The sequence below is a fragment of the Musa acuminata genome, chromosome BXJ1-4 (genome assembly GCF_036884655.1).
Source record: "Musa acuminata AAA Group cultivar baxijiao chromosome BXJ1-4, Cavendish_Baxijiao_AAA, whole genome shotgun sequence".
Classification (NCBI taxonomy): Eukaryota; Viridiplantae; Streptophyta; class Magnoliopsida; order Zingiberales; family Musaceae; genus Musa; species Musa acuminata.
The window spans coordinates 23,629,251-23,648,130 of NC_088330.1; the positions used below are offsets into that span (position 1 = coordinate 23,629,251).

General features: G+C 36.0%; 1 protein-coding gene across 4 annotated transcripts in view; it reads right to left on the bottom strand.

Moving 5' to 3' along the window:
* The window catches only part of LOC135586556 (nuclear pore complex protein GP210-like), a 53,009-nt gene that overhangs the window by 21,135 nt on the left and 12,994 nt on the right, over positions 1 to 18,880 (bottom strand). For 3 of the 4 annotated variants that reach the window (XM_065170129.1, XM_065170118.1, XM_065170122.1), the window contains 12 exons: positions 14,879 to 14,992; positions 14,705 to 14,767; positions 14,084 to 14,275; positions 10,499 to 10,558; positions 10,354 to 10,422; positions 9,869 to 10,015; positions 9,649 to 9,768; positions 9,196 to 9,315; positions 8,859 to 9,014; positions 8,719 to 8,781; positions 8,547 to 8,641; positions 551 to 950 (listed from right to left, as the gene is read on the bottom strand). In XM_065170129.1, the coding sequence (XP_065026201.1) occupies positions 551 to 950; positions 8,547 to 8,641; positions 8,719 to 8,781; positions 8,859 to 9,014; positions 9,196 to 9,315; positions 9,649 to 9,768; positions 9,869 to 10,015; positions 10,354 to 10,422; positions 10,499 to 10,558; positions 14,084 to 14,275; positions 14,705 to 14,767; positions 14,879 to 14,992 (1,599 nt within the window). Of the gene's footprint in view, positions 1 to 550; positions 951 to 8,546; positions 8,642 to 8,718; positions 8,782 to 8,854; positions 9,015 to 9,195; positions 9,316 to 9,648; positions 9,769 to 9,868; positions 10,016 to 10,353; positions 10,423 to 10,498; positions 10,559 to 14,083; positions 14,276 to 14,704; positions 14,768 to 14,878; positions 14,993 to 18,880 lie in introns of all 4 variants that reach the window. The other variant, XM_065170134.1, reaches the window with a different exon arrangement.

Genomic DNA, 18,880 nt, shown 5'->3' on the forward strand with positions numbered 1-18,880 from the left:
GGAATTTAGGGAAGAAAATAATAGAATTACCAGCACAATTCATTTAGGCACATCAGAGGCTTTATCAATAATGTGTTACACTGCATGTACAATGAGAAACAGGCAAGTGCTTGCTAGCAGCTTAACAAATGGTTAGATGAATTCACAATTGATCAAACAGCACGCATGGTACTTCAAATGATTTCCAATAGCAGTAAAGATAAAGAGTAATAGTTTCTGTTAGTAACATTGGTAGCTACTCTAGTATTTCCACTTTTCATACAATCACCATGTGCCAGGTTTTTGATAATTTGGAACTCACATATTAACTATCAGCTATATATTCTAAGATACTCATGCTGATAAAAGAGAAGCTAGCTTAGAACATTGATCCAGCAGTCGATGATTCAACATTTGCTCCAGAAAGGGTGAGACCACAGAAAAAAAATTTAGAGGATGCAGACCAGAAACAGTAATATAAATATACAAAACAGAACAGAAATTTCATTATTACAGATGCTGCTCAAAGACTGAGACTCTTAATTCAGGCATAGTTTGGAACACAACTAACCTCAGCAACCTTTATACAACATGCAATTTCTGCTCTTCCAGTTGCATGGTCATTTGCCTGGATACAAATGTTTTCTTTGCTTTGCTTTGTTCTAATTTTACCTCCGTCAATAGTCATACCTTCCTGTTTCAGAACATCATTCCTTCCACATACCCTAAGGATAGAATATGTAATACTTTTCCGGGAGTCTAATTGTCCATATGAATCTGATAGTCTAGGCAAAATCTCCGATGTCATGTAAAAGGGCGGCAAGATCCAAGTAATGGGTATTCCGAGGGCTAGAGGAGGACTAGGTACCACTTCCAACGACTTTGATGCAGTGTAAGATAATTGTTGAGGAGAACCAGATAACACAACATCACACGACATAAAAATGGATACTTCTGATCTGCCAGCAGATCTGGTTCACAGACACAGAACTATATAAATGCATGCACTAAAGATATTTGCATGGTACTTACAGGAATACATTCTGCATGCATTTTTCAGCATGCGTTCAATAAATTTCTGCAGTATCATACATCATGAAAACAAAAACAAAAACAATTCAGGAACATGAACTGTAACAAAAGTTGTTCACCAAATCTATATTAAACATTTACACTAACAGCTACAAAATCAATAAGTTGGGAGTGCAGATGAGTAACTATAAGTTGGTTGGAATCCTTGTAATATCAATCTAAATAAAGAATAATAATGATAATGTATATTGTATATTGTTATATTATAGGAAGTTAGTCGACATAGATCTTACCTAGATGACAGGATTATGATTTAGCTTAAATTTGTGCATCTATAAAGGCCAAACAGCTAAAAAAAACACAATTAAAAACAAACAAAAAATATATTGAGTTTCAAGGTTTTCAGCATCGATCTCTTGTAGACCCTCAAGTTTATAATATCCAGTGCTCAAAATTAGTACTCTTTTCAACATCAATATAGACCAAAAAATTAATGTTATAATTTAATAACAAACTAAATCATTCTTATTTTTAGCTAAAATTTGTATAATGTTTAAAATATTGTGATATGTATATGTCCTATGAACCATTACAAGTGGTCCTAGACTCCTTAATCTGTCAGGCAGAGGATAACAATATTGTTTTTGTAAATATAAACCAAGTTCATTAGCTGATATGGAAGGCAATCTTCATCTAACAATATTTATAAACACCAAAGGGGCCTGTGGGTCTAACCTCTTATATGGAATTGGCTTTGACAGCATGGCTGTAAATAATTAGGCTCACATTATTTTATATTAAATGAAATATACACATCAATGTTGCTCTCACTAGAGGACCAAGCATCAAGTGAGACAGGTCTCAGTAACCAACATTTTTCGCTTTCAAATTAGAATTGAATAGGATATGACAATATTATGGTATTTCAAAAATGAATCTAAATTTATTTTTTAAAAATAAACATAATTATACATACAGTGTAAACTAACCACACTTTTTAAATCTAAACTATCTTATATTTTCTAATTGTAATTTTAAATATTTATAAAACTATTTTTATGTTAAAGAAGATAAAAATGTTTTAAAGTAAACATTTGTTTTATCTAATTATATACAAACATATTTGAATGCTTTTGATTTATTAACTGCTCCTGATCTATCCTAAAACTGACATTTAGTTACATCAGATTTTATTAAAAAATATTAATGGAGAGGATTTGTAACTTCATGGGATTTAAATCCAGTGTGTAACATCCAAAAATGCTTCTTATTCTTGAAACACAGCAGCAATGTGACCATCTCAGCGTCAGGAGCAACAATAGTTGGGCAGCAATGGCAACGTTGCAGTGCGGCAAGCAGCAATAGTAGAGGTAATACTCTTCCTCACTTTCCCTCTTCTCCACAAGGTTCTCCATTTTGACCGGACTGTTATGAAACAGGCAGTACCTATTGGTCCAGGCATGAACCAGGATGCAAACCGCCCCTATTTCAGGCAGTCCAGGCCAATTAGAAAACTAAAAAAACTTAAATCTTCAATTAGCGCTTGCTAAAATGAAACCTCTTCTTGCAGGGAACATGGAATTGCTCCCAAGTCATTGTCATTTGCCTCCACCACCACCACCACCATCGTGTGCCACTACCATCCGACAATATCGTCGTTGTCATTCACCACCACCTACCTCTCTGATAGGCTTCCTCCTCTCTTCTCCTCTCTTCTTGCAAGGAACATGGAATTCTGCCTCCACCACCACCACCATCGTGCGCTACTACCATTCGACACTGTCATCATTGTCATTCACCCAAGGTGTACAGTTTCGAATGATACCGCCTGGTACAAGCGACACGTATCGGTCCGACAGCATACCGGTATGCGGACCGTCCCCTACTGGGCGGAACGTATAAAAGCGCCCCATATCAGACGATACGAGGTTATATCGGGAGGTAACAATCGAAATTTCGACCGTTACCACCCGACACAGCTCGGTAACGATCGATTTCGACTGTTACCACTCGATAACAGTGTTCCAACGGTCAAATTGATCGTTGGAGCCCTTTCTCATAGGTTTTTAAACCCTTCTTCTCCCCTATTTCACTTCATTTTATTCTTATACTCTCTTAAACTATCTCAAACTCTTTTTTTCTCACATTTGTGCTCTTCTAAACTTTACAAAACAACGATTTGTGAATTGAATCGAGGCTAATTTGGGAAGATTAAAAGGAAAAACTTTCTAATCAAGAGGTATATATTCTCTTTCTTTAATTAGAGAGTAATTAAGATCTTTAATATTATGATTAGTGTGTTTAATATTGATTAAATCAAAATTAGATGCTTAATAGATCAAATATTTATATTTCATGCATATTAAATAATGAAAGATATTTATGATAGTAAAATAAGTTTAACTAGGTTTTATTAAAGTTATTGAATGCTGTGATTAGTCATTTTAATGATGATTTAATTGAAATTTGATCGATTTTATCTCAATTCAATGTATTTAATACTTAAGGTGTTTTCCATGTTTATAGTATTGAAAGAAAAATAATTAGTGAGTAATTAACTATGTTAATCATGTAATTAGTATATTTAATGATGATTTCATCGTAATTTGAACTATATTGGATCAAAATTACGTATTTAATGCTTCATTTATGTGTTTGACATATTTATAATGGTAAAATAGGTTTAATTAGGTTTTATTAAAGTTATTTAATGCTGTAAATAGTCATTTTAATGATGATTTAATCAAAATTTGATCAATTTCGGATCAATTTAATGTCTTTAATACCTATTAGGGTGTTTGACATGTTTATAGTGTTGAAAGAGAAATAATTAGTGGGTAATTAACTATGTTAATCAAATGATTGGTATATCTAATGATGATTTTATCATAATTTATCCCATATTAGATCAAAATTATGTATTTAATGCTTCTTTTATGTATGTAACATATCTATGATGATAAAATAGAATTAGTTATATTTTAATAAAATTATTTAATGTTGTAATTAGTGATTTTTTTCAATATTTGGTCAATTCAATATGTTTATACTTTATAGCTTATTTGATTTAAATTTGGTATGATCATGGCACCAAAGGAACAGCCACATAATGATGTATCGGTTCATGCCCGAAAGATAGATGATAACCGTCATCATTGGCAATGTATTTATTGTAACTACATTGGCAAGGGTGGAGGAATAACTCAGGTGAAGATGCATTTGGCCAGCGGATATCTTGATGTTGCAAAATGTAAGAAGGTTCCGACAGAGATCCGTAAATTATATCAAAGCAAGCTACAACAAGCAAAGAAAGATACATTAAAAAAGAAGACAAGAGTTGAGGAAGAATGTTATAGAGCTACGCAGAAACCAATTTATGATCAGTATGAGGGTTGCGACGATCAAGTCGACCCGGATCTCACAATTGGGATTTGTGTATCATTGGAGTATCAATATACGATCGATGAAGCAATGAGGCATCGATGACCTGACTCACAATTGGAGCATGGTAGTGGTAGTGGAATCCACAAGTCGGCCAACATGAGACAGCCAACTGCTCCTCAGTTAGGCCGAACTAGTAGCATGAGGTATAGTGGACTCCGTAGTTTTATGAGAGGTCTTGGTAGGAGGTCCGCACCAGATATTATTGATATTGATCCGCAAGCCTATCCCCCACAAACAGCAAAACAGACACGGATTGACGATGTATACACAAAAGAAAAGAAGCAGGATCTTGGGAAGGCAATTTTAAAATGGTTCAACTTCCATAAGATTCCTGCCAACACAGCCCAAGGTCCATATTATAATAGCATAGTCTCTTCCATTCAAAAGTCTGGAACAGGGATCCAACCTCCAACACCGAGGGAGATTTACGACGTGTACTTAGATGAGAAGGTGACAGAATTGAAGGATTGGATCAAATCCTTCAAGAGGCAATGGGACGAATATGGGATGACACTGATGTGTGACAGTTGGACAGGACCAACAAGAATGAGTATCATCAACTTTCTTGTTTATTGCAACAGAAGAGTAGTGTTTCACAAGTCAGTTAAGCTTTTGAAAAGATCCAAGATGCAAACTACATTGAGAGCTTGATGGACACTATAGTAGAGGAGATCGAACAACAGTATGTTGTCCAAATAATAACCGACAATGGAGTGAATATCAAGAAGGTCGGTTTGCAATTGATGGAAAAAAGAATAACTTTATTTTGGACTCCATGTGCAGCTCATTGCATAGATCTAATGATGAAAGATATTAGTGAGCTGGACGCGATCGAGAATTGTGTAGCTTAAGCACAATCAATTATAAAATTTATATATAATCATCATTGGGTCCATACTTTAATGCAAAAGTATGTAAATTGTGAGATACTCCGACCTGGAATTACTCGGTTTGCTACCAATTTTGTAAATTGTGTAGTTTCACAAACGACAACATCTAGTGTATGCAAACGTAATTAGTCAACGTTTGCATTGATTCACACGAAGGTCCACAACAAACTCTCCTACAGACGGTTAGAGAAACTGGTATATGTCCATTATAACATGCGACTAAGATTGCAATGTACTGAGCTGGATAAGGAGCCAGAGGAACCAAATATTGATCCTATCGACCTCCAATTCTACAACGAAAATTCAGAGCCGATGTTAGATTGGGTTGAAGAAGCAGAGAACCAAGAGGATCCTCTACTTGAAAAGGCAAGAGATCCTCGGCGTCCTTCACATTTTATTACCGAGGCAATAGAAGAAGAAGAAGCACAACCCCAACAGGTGAAAAATCCCCCTCGATCACAACGTGGCAGGAGTCGAACAACATCGAGTCAAACCGCTCGAGGAACTACAGACACCCAACGATCACAATCGTCCGCCCAACGTGGAAAGGCAAAGGGGGAGGTAGTACCATCAGTCACATTGTTGGAAAGAATCGAGTCGGGCGACGAGACACCTTCACAATCACATTCAGCAACTCGCTCGGTCCAGATACATGACAGCAACACAGACAGTAGTGCCTCAACGGATGATGGCGATAATGTCGGGCAATCGTTGGTCTCGTCTACATAACTTGAGGGTGATACATAAACCGAGGAGCAATATTTTACACATGCCATCCAAGATTCAAATCATGGAACTCAACAAGGTACTGGACAAGTTTATGCGCGGAAGGGGAAGGGAAAGGTAGTGGATGAATTTGAGCAGATGCGACAGAGCCTACATGATGTAGACACAGAAAGAAGCTCATCGTATTCACAACCGTCATATTATGGAGAATTATATGGGCAACAACAGTACAATGATAGTTGGTCATCCTTCTCTGAGCAACAGTATAGTACAAAGCAGCAGATCAGTAGCGAAAGTAGAAGCTCTGACATTCACCAATATATTCCTCAGGAGCTGCCTCAGACAATTCTGATTCATGACGATCAGCCTACAATCATCACCACATTGATGCATCAATGGAATACGGTGTATCAATACACTATGTCGTAGGATCAATTTCCTGATTGGGTCCAACAAATATATCATATTGATATGCAAATGAATAGGATCGAGGACCTCGATCCACCACCCGTGGAGGCCAATCGTTCGTTTTAGTGGTAAAATCAGCAATCAAGTATATCTACATATGTGATTATTTAATTTATTTGAATTTTAGAGTTTATATTGTAACAAAATAATCTAACAATTCAAATGATTTTTCTGTAGATATTTCAATATTTACATAAGGACAATCCGTAACGGACTGAAATACGAACCTTGCACAAGACTATTCCTCAAAGACTGAAAAAAATATGTGATACTATTCTTACCTAATTTACATTGATTTTGCTAAACTTATACTATTACTATATTTATTTCTAACTTAGAAACCCTATCCTAACTTTTTTTTTTTACTTTCAGGTATTTTCGGAGGATTTTATACCTAAATTAGGCGTACCGCTCGGTACATGGCACCATACCGTACCAAGCCAAACTCGAAACCTCGATACGGTACGATATTTCAATCCTTGCATTCACCACCGCTTACCTCCCCAAGAGGCTTCCGCCTCTCTTCTCTTCCGTCACAGCTTCCTCTTCTTCCTTCTTCCACCATGACCTTCTCTTCTTGCTTCCCCTTCCTCTGCCACCTCTTCTTCCTTACTCTTCTTTTTTCCTCTTTCCTCCTCTTCCTCCACTGTACCTTCTTCTTCTTCATTTTCGAAACACCAGTACTAGTGTACCATATCATGTATCGATACATAGGTACCAACGGATATGTATCAGTTCAACCAGGGACTGATACGGGTTCGTACGCGATACAAGAACCCTTGCTTCTGAACCTATTCTTTAACCAAGTATTGACAAATCATCCATATATAGATCAGTTACAACTTGTATCTACTGAGTCTTGCCTAGTTCCTATTGTATTGGCTGCATCAAAGGGGTAGAACCGAAGCCAATAATTATGTAATGTCAGGTAAATACAGAAGTAATGGACAAAACGTCGAGTCTAAGAATCAGAAATATATAAAAACCACTTTGTTATTATATCCCAATATTTGTGCTATTTGTGAAACCATGCTACAAAAACAAAAAATTCTGATTGAAATTCTGATATTACAATAGGAAGTTGAGAACCATTTTTCAGTTAGGATAAGAAGTTCTCAAGTTCTTTGTGACACATAAATATGGTTCTAAAGGGAGTTACAAATTCATGATGAATTCCTAATAGCAAAAAGAAACTGCTTTACTAAAAATTAGTTCATCTCACCATTCATAGTTTTGTACATCTCTTCTTCCAAGCTCCAGGTTTCAGCAAATCCACAATCAGATAAGTATCATAGACTCACAGTATTGCTGTATAAATGATAATCACTTAGCAAGGACTTTTTCAAAATGTCCTATGCTTTAATTATAGAAAGAATTAAAGAACCAATCCCTCCTTAAGTTACTTTTCATAGAATAGAACTAAATATGGAAATTATTATACAACAACTTTTTATTCATTTTCGGTTGTTCTGGACCTTCTGGTTTCAGTATAGCATAAGCAGGTACCAGAATGGGAAAGGAAACTTGGAGATACGGAACAATATACTTGAGGTTTATTATAGTATATTTTTACAAAATTAGATTCATGCAATAATTTAATATATTGAATGCAACCTTGCAACTTTGTCAAGTATAAGACCCAATCTGTGGTTGAATTAGACAATCTGCTTTTACCAGCAAAAGTCAACTTTTATATATCAATATAATGATTATGTAGTTAAAGTATAAAATGGGCTGAAAGGTTGATTACCATATAAGAAACTAGCCAAAAGAGTGTACCATTGGAGAAAAAAGGGTTCAAGTCATGGAAACAGCCCCCCACCTACAGGCTTCACAAAGTGATTTTATCAGGACCCCGCAATAGCAGGAGCCTCATGCACTTGGTAGCACCGCAGATTTGAAGGGAATAAACCAACTATTCCCTTTATTTGGAGTTCATGATAAGTGTATTCCAAAAATATAAACTTCTTGAACTAATCGCATTGGCATCCAAGTCAAAGTGAGTACCTTCCAGTCAAAACATTAATAAATGCACCATCACTGTCAACTGAATGGCATGGATAACCATCTTGCTCACAACTGTCTATTCGAAAGCTAAGCACCTAGCATACAGGATAAGGGCATCAGTATACCACCATAAAGCATAAACAAACACCAAGCAATTCAGTGAAAAAATCACCTTCTCGTTCCCTATTGTCCATTTGTACTCTTGACAGACCTCATAAAAAGAAAATAAGTCTCCCTGTTTAAGCATTGATGAATTAGTAACAGCTGATCACATTAAAAAAAAAAGTAGCATGCTTGTTCAGGTTCACATGCCTCAGGGAAAGATGGAAAGACTGGCATCTTGCAACCAACACAAAGTTGGTCGCTTTGCAGATTCAAACCCATTGCTGGTGGAATTCCAACTTCAATTTTTGCATAAGCTTCACATATCAAGGAATCCCCATTCCCATAAACAGCTGCACGGACAGTCTAACAGTGGGAGTGTAATTCATTATAATTGATTTATTTAGCATAGAAACACAATATTCTAATCTACCACATAAAGTAATAAAGTCGGTTTTTAATTAACAAAGTGACATGGATGAGTTGAACAAAAAAAACAATCAACAAAAGATCCATAATAAAAAAAAAATTACTACTTATCACTTACAGCATTTCCTATGGATTTAGCAAAAAGCTTTCCTGAAGGTTTCTGAACAACAACAATTTCCTCATGCAGGCTGGTGAACTCAACAAAAGCTCCAATTCTCGGGCCATCTTTCACAGTCAGCTAAAAAACAGTTAGAGATTGTTATGCAGCTAATCAACATACTAGAGCACATAAATATGATGTTACATAACTAAAAACTGTTATGCTTGAATTGTGATGCTTCTGTGCCATGAGTTTCACAAGAGAAAGCAGTAAGCTGCAGAGGACAGATGTTTGCTCCACATTCCATACCACAGCATAACATTGGGGCGTGTACCCAGCAAAGGCATTCATGACATGGAATGGGCAAAATATTGACACTCCCACATGCAAACTTATTATTTATAGTTATAGCAAAGGCAAGAAGTTGCATCCTTGGACTAGATAGTAAATGAATGACTACAAAGATATTACCAAGTAAGAGACACCAGGTAGAAGGTAAAGATATTCAGGATGCAGGCGTAATGGTCCATATACTTCCACTTTAACAAATTGACTAACGATTTCATAACCTGATTGTTGACTGACACTGACCTGAAATTAAATATCTCATCAGGAAACCTAATATGTATATGATAAAGATATTTGATACATCCAGATTAACATAAGATATGCCAAGATAATATACACTTACAAAGAGAGTTGCAATACCAAGCTTTGCTGCTCTGACGGAAAAGTTAGGTTCACGTACTAGCCAATTGCCAGTTCTTGAAGAATGGTACTCATCAACAGGCTCAAGTATGCCATCCTCAAGATGCACTTTAATTTTCATATACATATACTTGAAAACAAGAATAACATAAGTTATAAAAAGGAAGATAGATATTAATTTTTTTCACAAATAAATATGAAAATTGAACAACTAACTAAATAGAGACATATTTCATGTTTTAGCCCAATGAGTAAACATATGTCTCTTCAAGACTAGCAATGTCACGCAAGCACCAGTAAATAAGTTGAACAAAAATGAATTCCAATAAACATCAAGAAAAATGCCTTTGCATAGAAATATCCAATTTCCAATGTTTGTTTGATAAATGATTGCATGAGAAAGTGGTGACATAATTAAGGGTAAAAACATGAAATCAAAGAGACTGTTCAGTAAGAAATTATGGGCACCTGAGAAGAATCAAAGATGCTACCATCTTCTGTCCCAGCCAAAATATCAAAAGATTTTGTGGTTCCTTCCTACAATTTTAAGACAAAGCATATCAAGCATGATTTCTGGATAGAGGGCAATTATGGTGACAGAAAGAACCATTACCATTAGGCTTATCTCTTCTTGTGATATTATCTTAATCCAGTCCACACTAGCCACTTTAACCTGTTATATAACAAATAAATTAAAATCATTGCTTGCAAAAATTGGACATCTGGCTTGCAGGTGTGTCCCCTAAATGACATAATGAACCATCAGCATACTTGCATTCGAAAGTTTAGAAAAGCATCCAATAGTTTAGCTTCCTAGAATTGATGATTGGAATCTTGTTAGCAACCAATCAAAAGAGAACCAACCACAAGCAAGCTTCAGAACTGTTAATCTATTTGTAAAAACTCAGATTCTGACACAAAAAATAAACATTAAGGCCTTTCACATCAAACCAAAAATCTGTAGTTCATTCACATCTGATCCTTTTTAATCACATTGGAAATGCTGCATATATGTGTCAAATTTCAAGCATGCACAATCATCAAACAATTTTGTGTGCTTGCAGTTGCAACTTAATTATGCATGACATTTATGGCTGTACATTAGAGAAGAACAACACCATACTGAGTTCCTAAAAGAATTCCTGACACAAATAACATAGTAACTTAGAGAGGCACACCTCTTAACAAGGAGACTTTTATCCAACTGTAAGTTAGCTGCTTTTGCCTCTTAAAAATTGAAGCTAAATGTATCTTTTTGCAAGAGACAAGCAACTTCATTCCTGACACAAATAACATAGTAACTTAAAGAGGCACACCTTTTAACAAGGAGACTTTTATCCAACTGTAAGTTAGCTACTTTTGCCTCTTAAAAATTGAAGCTAAATATATGTTTTTGCAAGAGACAAGCAACTTCAGATACACAACACCAACCTGAGGATTCCTCCAAACCTTAAACCGCACCATAAAACCCTCCATGCTTCCTCATCTTCTCCTCTCTAGTCCTCCAAACAAGGGGGACAGGAAGAAAATACATATACCAAACAAGCTCCTCTTCACATGAATAACATAGTAAACAATCAACATAGAAATACTAATGTTTCACATCAAAAAGGCACACAACATAATTCAGAAGACACCTCTTAACAAAAAAGGCTTTTATACAATTGTAAGATAGCTACTTTTGCCTTCCCAGAACTGAAGCCAAATATATATTTTGCAATAGACAAGCAACTTCAGATATGCAACACCAACCTGAGAATTCCTCCAAACTTCAGTACCACACTACACAACACACACTCACACCCCCCCACCCCCCCGCCCCCCCCAACCCAAAAACAAAAAAAAAAAACCCCATGCTTCCTCATCTTCTCATCGCTAGAAATCAGACTGTTAGATTCCCATCTTATTTAATAGAAAACACAAACTGTATACAGTTCCTGAGTATAGTATGAAAAGAAATGGTGACATTGATTTTCTCCACATCAAACCAAAAGTACTTCAACTTTCTTCTCTTGAGAAACAAAATTGTATTTATCAGGAAAGAGCCAATAAGTACACAAACAAGCCGTATATGCAGCTGCCAATGTATAATTTATATTGGAATGAATTATTAGACTCCAAGAACAGTAGTGTAATAGACCCTTTTTTTCGAGTTTCTGCAGAATTTGAACATACATTGGAGAGAAAATTTATGTCATAATCCTATCCTTGTTGAAGTCCTCTCCCTTAATTTGATCACTGTGGTCATGAACTCTCATTTAAAAATCAACACAAACAGCATGGAAAAGCTTTTATGAATAACCGAACAAGATACATTCATTTGGGAGCAGATTTCCAAATATGAACTACTCCAGTTCACTAACTAGTAAGATACTCCATCTCGTCAACTAGTAAAATATACCTTTGAAAGAAGAGAACAAGTTCCTTCTAGATGCTAATCTTCTCTCTGATTTTTTTCCAAATGCACCCCCATAGTCCACCCTCTCACACCCCTCCCACTGTAACCCAACCAACATTCTATTTACCTTTTTGTTCCAACCCACTCAGGAGAAAAAATTAAAATTAAAGAAAAAAAAGGAGTCAGAAAAAGAACTGCAATCCAAATCGTTTCCGATTGGATACACCAGCAATTCAAGGACAGCCTGCCCCAAGCAATATATAAGCCCAACCAGAAGCATGCATGCACTGCTTTATACATAATGCGCAGTAGACACAGACCATAAAACTAGTTCATTGTATTTGGACCACCCAAGATATTTCTAGGACTAACACAAACTAAATTGAGGCCTAAATAGGGTTTCCCACCCAAGTATAACTAAATGAAACAAGCTGTTGAAGAAATCTTGTTGAATGGTTGATAATTCACTGATTCCTTTTCCTGATAATTCAACAAAATGAAGTAAATTAGGTTTTAATTTACCCAATTTCTGGGAAAAACTGGAACAGTTCTTCAAGTTGAACCTTTTTCCTAAAGAAATGAAGCCTCTCCTTGAAGATTTCAGAGAGTTTGTGAGAGATCTGAGATAGATTTGTATGAGATTTGAGAAAATTTTGAGAAAGAGATGTGAGAGAGGATGAGAAGAGGGCTGAAAGCGGGTTGTTTAGGGCATTTCAAATACACCAAAGAGACCCCAATGGATTTTAGGACTAGGAGGTTGGCTTACCGCCAGGTCCAGGACCCATAACAGGCAAAAATGGGATGGTAAGCCTGATTCAATGGGTTACTGAGAGATAACCCTTCATGTGGACGCGAACTGCCTAGAAAGGACTGGTCCATATGTCGGTTTATGCTCGAACCAGCAAGTATCACTTGGTATATATCGGTCAGGCAAAATTAGGAACCTTGGTATAAAAAGAAACCAGAAAAGCAAATACATTTTGACCCCAAGGAAAAATCATCAGAAACTACGTACAAGACAAAAGTATGTTGATATCCAATAGTCAATTGTCAAAAGCAAGTGAAATCGCAATGATTCATATTGGGGACACATTAAGCAATGTGGCAAAAGACATTTAAGAATCAGTTAATAACTGTTCTTGCAAAGTAAGAACAAATGGTTTATTGGCATACACAATCCGGTTGGTAAAGCATCAGTTTTGTGCTTGATAACACATTTTTGTTACCAAATGTGACAATTTGAAGTTGAAGTCATACGATATGAATTATTGAAAACCAAAAGTGGGAATAAACAATATTCAAGAATGAGCATGAGAGGTGATAACAACAGATAAGAGAGATTCAAAAGTAAACATAATGGTCAATACGATAGCACTAGAAAAGTACAGATGGCCTCTGACAAGGTTTTAACCCATAGGATATTGGTTATTATTCCTCCTCCTTTGGATTAATTTTTATTTGTTATGATTTTTGCTGAGCTGTTCTTTACCGAAAAAGGAACTACTTTATCCAAAAGGGTATCACCCCATTTATTTCATCAAATAAAAAGTTTAAATGTCAAACTAATACTAAGCAATATAAGAAAATATAAGACACATTAGATGAATTTGTCTCCTCTAATAATAAAATAAAGTACAAGAAAGGGAAAATGGACAAGTAAATTAACCAGAAAAGCTTCGCAAATTAGAAAATTCAAAAAGTCAAGCATAATATTTTTTTCAAATAATAAAAGAAGCAGAAGAAATAAAACAAAAACAATTAACTAACATAAAGCTTAAGTAGTAAATCAAAAGAGGGTACCAATGCTGAAGCACTGGCCGGAGGTGAAAGCCCACTATCACGAACAATCACAAGAGCCATTCCCAAGCCTCTAGCACCAACGGTGAAGTGTGAACATTCAGTGCTTTCAGGAGGTTGGACTATTCCTGCCACTTGTGTATCATTTATATAAGCATCTAGGAAACAGGTTCCTCCAGTAATTGATAGATTCACCTAGACATATTTTACCAAATATAAGCTCAGATATCTGGGTAAACATGTTAACAAGAGAGTTTATCCCACAGTATCAAAATTGCAGATTTCCCAGTATGTTAAACACTTGCCAGGGATAATTCGATGAAAGATAGTTTGAAATGAGAACGACACAAAACCACATGCTTAGTTGCACTTGCTTATGGTAGCAGAAATAGATTGCAACAGAAATGAAGACTGTACAGGCAACAAAATAAATCCAAAGGGCTTTAAGTCCTATGAGTAGATGCATTACAATGAACTCGAACATACCAACAAACTTTGAGTTAATAGGATCAACTCAGTACTGGTACCAACCAATAAGTTCCGATACTTGTCTAATGGGTATTTGAAAGTTTGAAACCATCATGGTCTTACAAAAGATGATATTATTGTTTAGCAAATGCATACCTCTGCTTCAGGATAAAAAGCTATTAAAGCAAACTCCGGTAGAACCCTCAATGAAGCTACCAACTGGATTTCATCCAAAATTTGAGTCAATAAAAATTGTAAAGGCTTGCAAAGGACAAAAATTAGAAGCAGCATCTTTTAAAACCATTAAAAATATAAATGTAGTTCAACAACCTGTAAAGGCATCGCATCTGTAAGTGCAGCAACTTCTAGCAGAGAAGAAGCTTCCTCATAATGATGACTATTGAATTCTTCAGAAAATCCAATTACTGTAACATGGACGATACACTGGAAAGTATTCAGAAAATAAGTTCCATTTGACGAATATTTCACACAAAAAATTCGTGAAATCATGTTAATATGTATATGCCCTTGGAACATAAACTAAATATATCAACAACTAAGGGAAAGATCCATAGCATGAGATATTGAGAACCATGTAATGCAATCACTGGCCAAGACATATGCCTAACAGTACAGTAAATGGCCACAATGCTTGCCAATCCCATCCAACCATATTAGTTATTGCATGCCATCCAGTCAGAGGCCAATACATCCCTCAGGTCACAATAATATAAGCACAAGCAATTTGGAAATTCTAGTCAGAATCTAGCAAAAACAAAGAACAGCAGTAAATTCATTACGTAATTGTATAGTTTTCAAGAAGAATCATCTCATACGCACTATATTTAGAAGACTTTTCCTTTTTATAGGTAAGATATATCAGATTGTACTATCACTAACAATTAGGGCTCCAATGTAATTGGTCTGTAGGTTGACACTTCTATTGTATTCCTGAATTGTAATCGAAGTTTGTGTTTGATGACCTCCAATTAATATAAACAGCTTAATTATCTCATACTGGGCTAGCAGTTCCAGCATTATTCTAAAATTTCTAATCTTCTCTGTGCTGTTGATTTTTTTCGTGGGACCAAAGCCAATAATTGGCACATGAAAAGGATGGCCTATGCATCTTGTTAAATCATTTTGGGGATGGGATCAGCTCTCCCAATCTTGGTCAGCTGTTTTAAAGGCACAACTGTCAAGGGGATATTTCTCTGTGATTTTTGGTGCACAACAAAGTAATTGTGTTCCGACAAGCCTTGTTTGGCATGCAATTTTTGGTAGATAGATTGCCTTCTGTTTATTATATGGGCAATTTTGTCTTTCCCTCAATTTTATGGGATCCAGATGCTTGGTGGATAAGATAAAACAGAATTTCTCACTTTTTGTCTTACTGGCAAAATTATTTCCTGTAGGAATTTACCCTATCGGGCTATAAAATTCAAAAGATAAGATGCATAACAAATGCACAAAAGCTCTGATATAAAGAGAATAAAATGTCAAAGAAGGAACAACACTATGAGAGGAAGACGGGGCTAGAAGTAGGAAAATTTTCAAGTAGAAAAAGGAATGACTAACATTATCAAGCTATATAAGAGTGAAGAACGAGGGATTTTCACATACATGGTAAAAAAAAGAGGCTAGAAATAGATGAAAGAATTAAGGAGAAAAGGTTAAACTAGGAAACACATTCAATCAAAACATTGCTTATACTCTAATGTATATATCACAATAGATTTATTAGAATTATACGTAGATTGATTTTTTGTTGAGATCTCTTTATACGGTCAAATTTGCATTGGTTTTAATGAAGTAAATTGGTTTCCCAATCTTCTAGAAGTTTTTTTGTTGAGATCTCTAGAAAATCTGGGCCCAGAACAATCCCAAAATAACGCAAATGACTAACAGCTTCAGAGGCAATATAAGTAATCCTAGACAACGACAAGACTCGACTCCAAAGAGAACTCAAACCTAAATTTGATTCAATGACTCAATACAAACTTTTTTACGAACTCAGAGGTGACTCAAACCAACACTCAACCTAAACGAAAGTTAACTCATATAGAATCCCAATTGAGAGACCTAAGATGAGTCAAACCTGTCGAAATTCATTATCGCTACACATCTACCAAAATTAACAAAACATAAGTCCAGAATGGCATAAAACAGTAAAGTCAAAACTCTGATCCACTAAATCAAATCTAACAAGACCAGACTAATCTCAAAACCATGGTTGTGTCAAAGGATTGAAATTTCAACCGGTTCGACATGTTTGGCCAGCATTTACCAGTCTGACCACTGACCGGTAAGCAGACCAGCCCAAACTGGGTGGTTCGGTCCAGTCTATATATATAAATAATATTCTTTTTTTTACATTAGAAACTACAATAACATGATGTGCAACTCCTCATGACCGCAACGATTTCAAACATCTGCCACTCGCCACTTGTCGCCTGCCAACTGCTCCGGTACACTGCTGCCTCCTCTTTTTTCTTTCTTCCTTCTCCACAACCTTCCTCTCATCATCCTCCTCTTTTTTTTCCTTCTTCCTTCATCCTCTTACTCCTCTTTTTCCTTCTTCGTCCTCCTCTTCTTCTTTCTTCTTCCGCTACCTTCTTCCTCTTCTTCCTTCTTCCTCTTTTCCTATAGGTCAAGCCATGGACCAACATAGGTCTGGTAACCGAATCTGCAAATATTGGTTGTCATTGTAGAAGTATAGATATGGAAAAAAAAGAAACACAAATGGATTATTAGCTTTATTAAACCTCATTTAGGTATCAAAGGAAAAAAGCATGAAATAAAGGATAAAATATGGATTTTCTCAAAAAGAAGATACAACAAAAACGACAACAAAGCCGTAAGTCCCAACTATTTGGGGTTGGCTACATGGATATTTTGCTATCATTGAGATTTGTAAAAAATCATATTTTTAGTTAAGATTAGTGTACTTAGATTTTCATTTATAGTTTCTATTAAAGTCTTTTTAGGTCTTCCTCTATCTCTTTTATACAACTAACATTAATCATTTTACCTCTTCTGACTATTGCATTTAGAGATCTCTTAAGCAAATGCCCATACTATGTTAAACGATTTTCTTTCATCTTATCCTTTATAAAACGATACCTAGTTGCAAGGTTTATCGTACCAAGCAATGTCATGATGTATTGCTCAGTACGAGTGGTACATACCGGTCTATCGATACGTCCCATCGTACCATGTGTTGATATGTCAGTACATATCGTACCAATGGTCGATCGGTACACCAATACGGACTGCCGATAAAGCGAACCATATATAGTTGTTCACAAATAAAAATATTTCTTTTCCTATCTTTCCAAGTATCTCCACACATCCATCTCAATATTCTCATCTCGCCAACACGAACTTTTTGTATATGTTGTTTCTTAACTGCCCAACATTCAGATTCATAAGTCATTATTGGTCTCATAATTGTCTTATGATTTTTTTTTAATCTCAAAGGTATCCAATGATCACATAAGACTCTTGACATCCCTCATCATTTTAACCATCCTGTTTTCACTCTATGAATAATATCTTCATCGATCCCTCTATCTTATTGAATAATTGATCCAAAATACCTAAGGCTTTTACTTAAGGGAACTTCTTATCCATCCAACTTAACTATATTCTCCTATCTATTCTTAGAATTACTAAAACTATACCTCATATATTCAATTTTAATCTTACTTAATCTAAAACTTTTAGCTTCTAAGGATTGTCTCTATAGCTCAAGCTTACAATTTATTCCACTTAAATTCTCATCAACTAAGACAATATCAACCAATGTTCGTAATTTTGTATCGTACCGACGTATCGAGCTTTGCTCGATACAATACGGTATAGGCGTACCAAGCGTAAAGTTTTGAATACCGGTCTGTATCGGCGTATCGAGCTCTGCTCGGTACGTACCAATATATACCTTCGGTACGCTAGGGCGTACTAATGGTATACCCTAAAACCTTAAAAATACCTTCACCTACCATGCTAGGACGTATCGATAGGTATGTCTCGATAACGGTCGAAATCCGGGTCGGTACCAATCGGTACGCCTCTGTGCCAATCGGTATGCCTCGGTACCGATCAAAACACTGGTATTGCCCGGTAGAGGATGGTCCGCGTACCGGTATCCTCTCGGACCGGTATGTACCGCCCATACCGAACGGTACACATCGAAATTGAGAACCTTGACCGAGCAGTATATATATATATATATATAAGGACGCGTACGGTGCCTCGGCGACGTCGCCTCCTTTTCTTCTCGTCACATCAGGCGAGGAGAAGAACGCGGTCTTCGCCTCATCTGCGATGTTC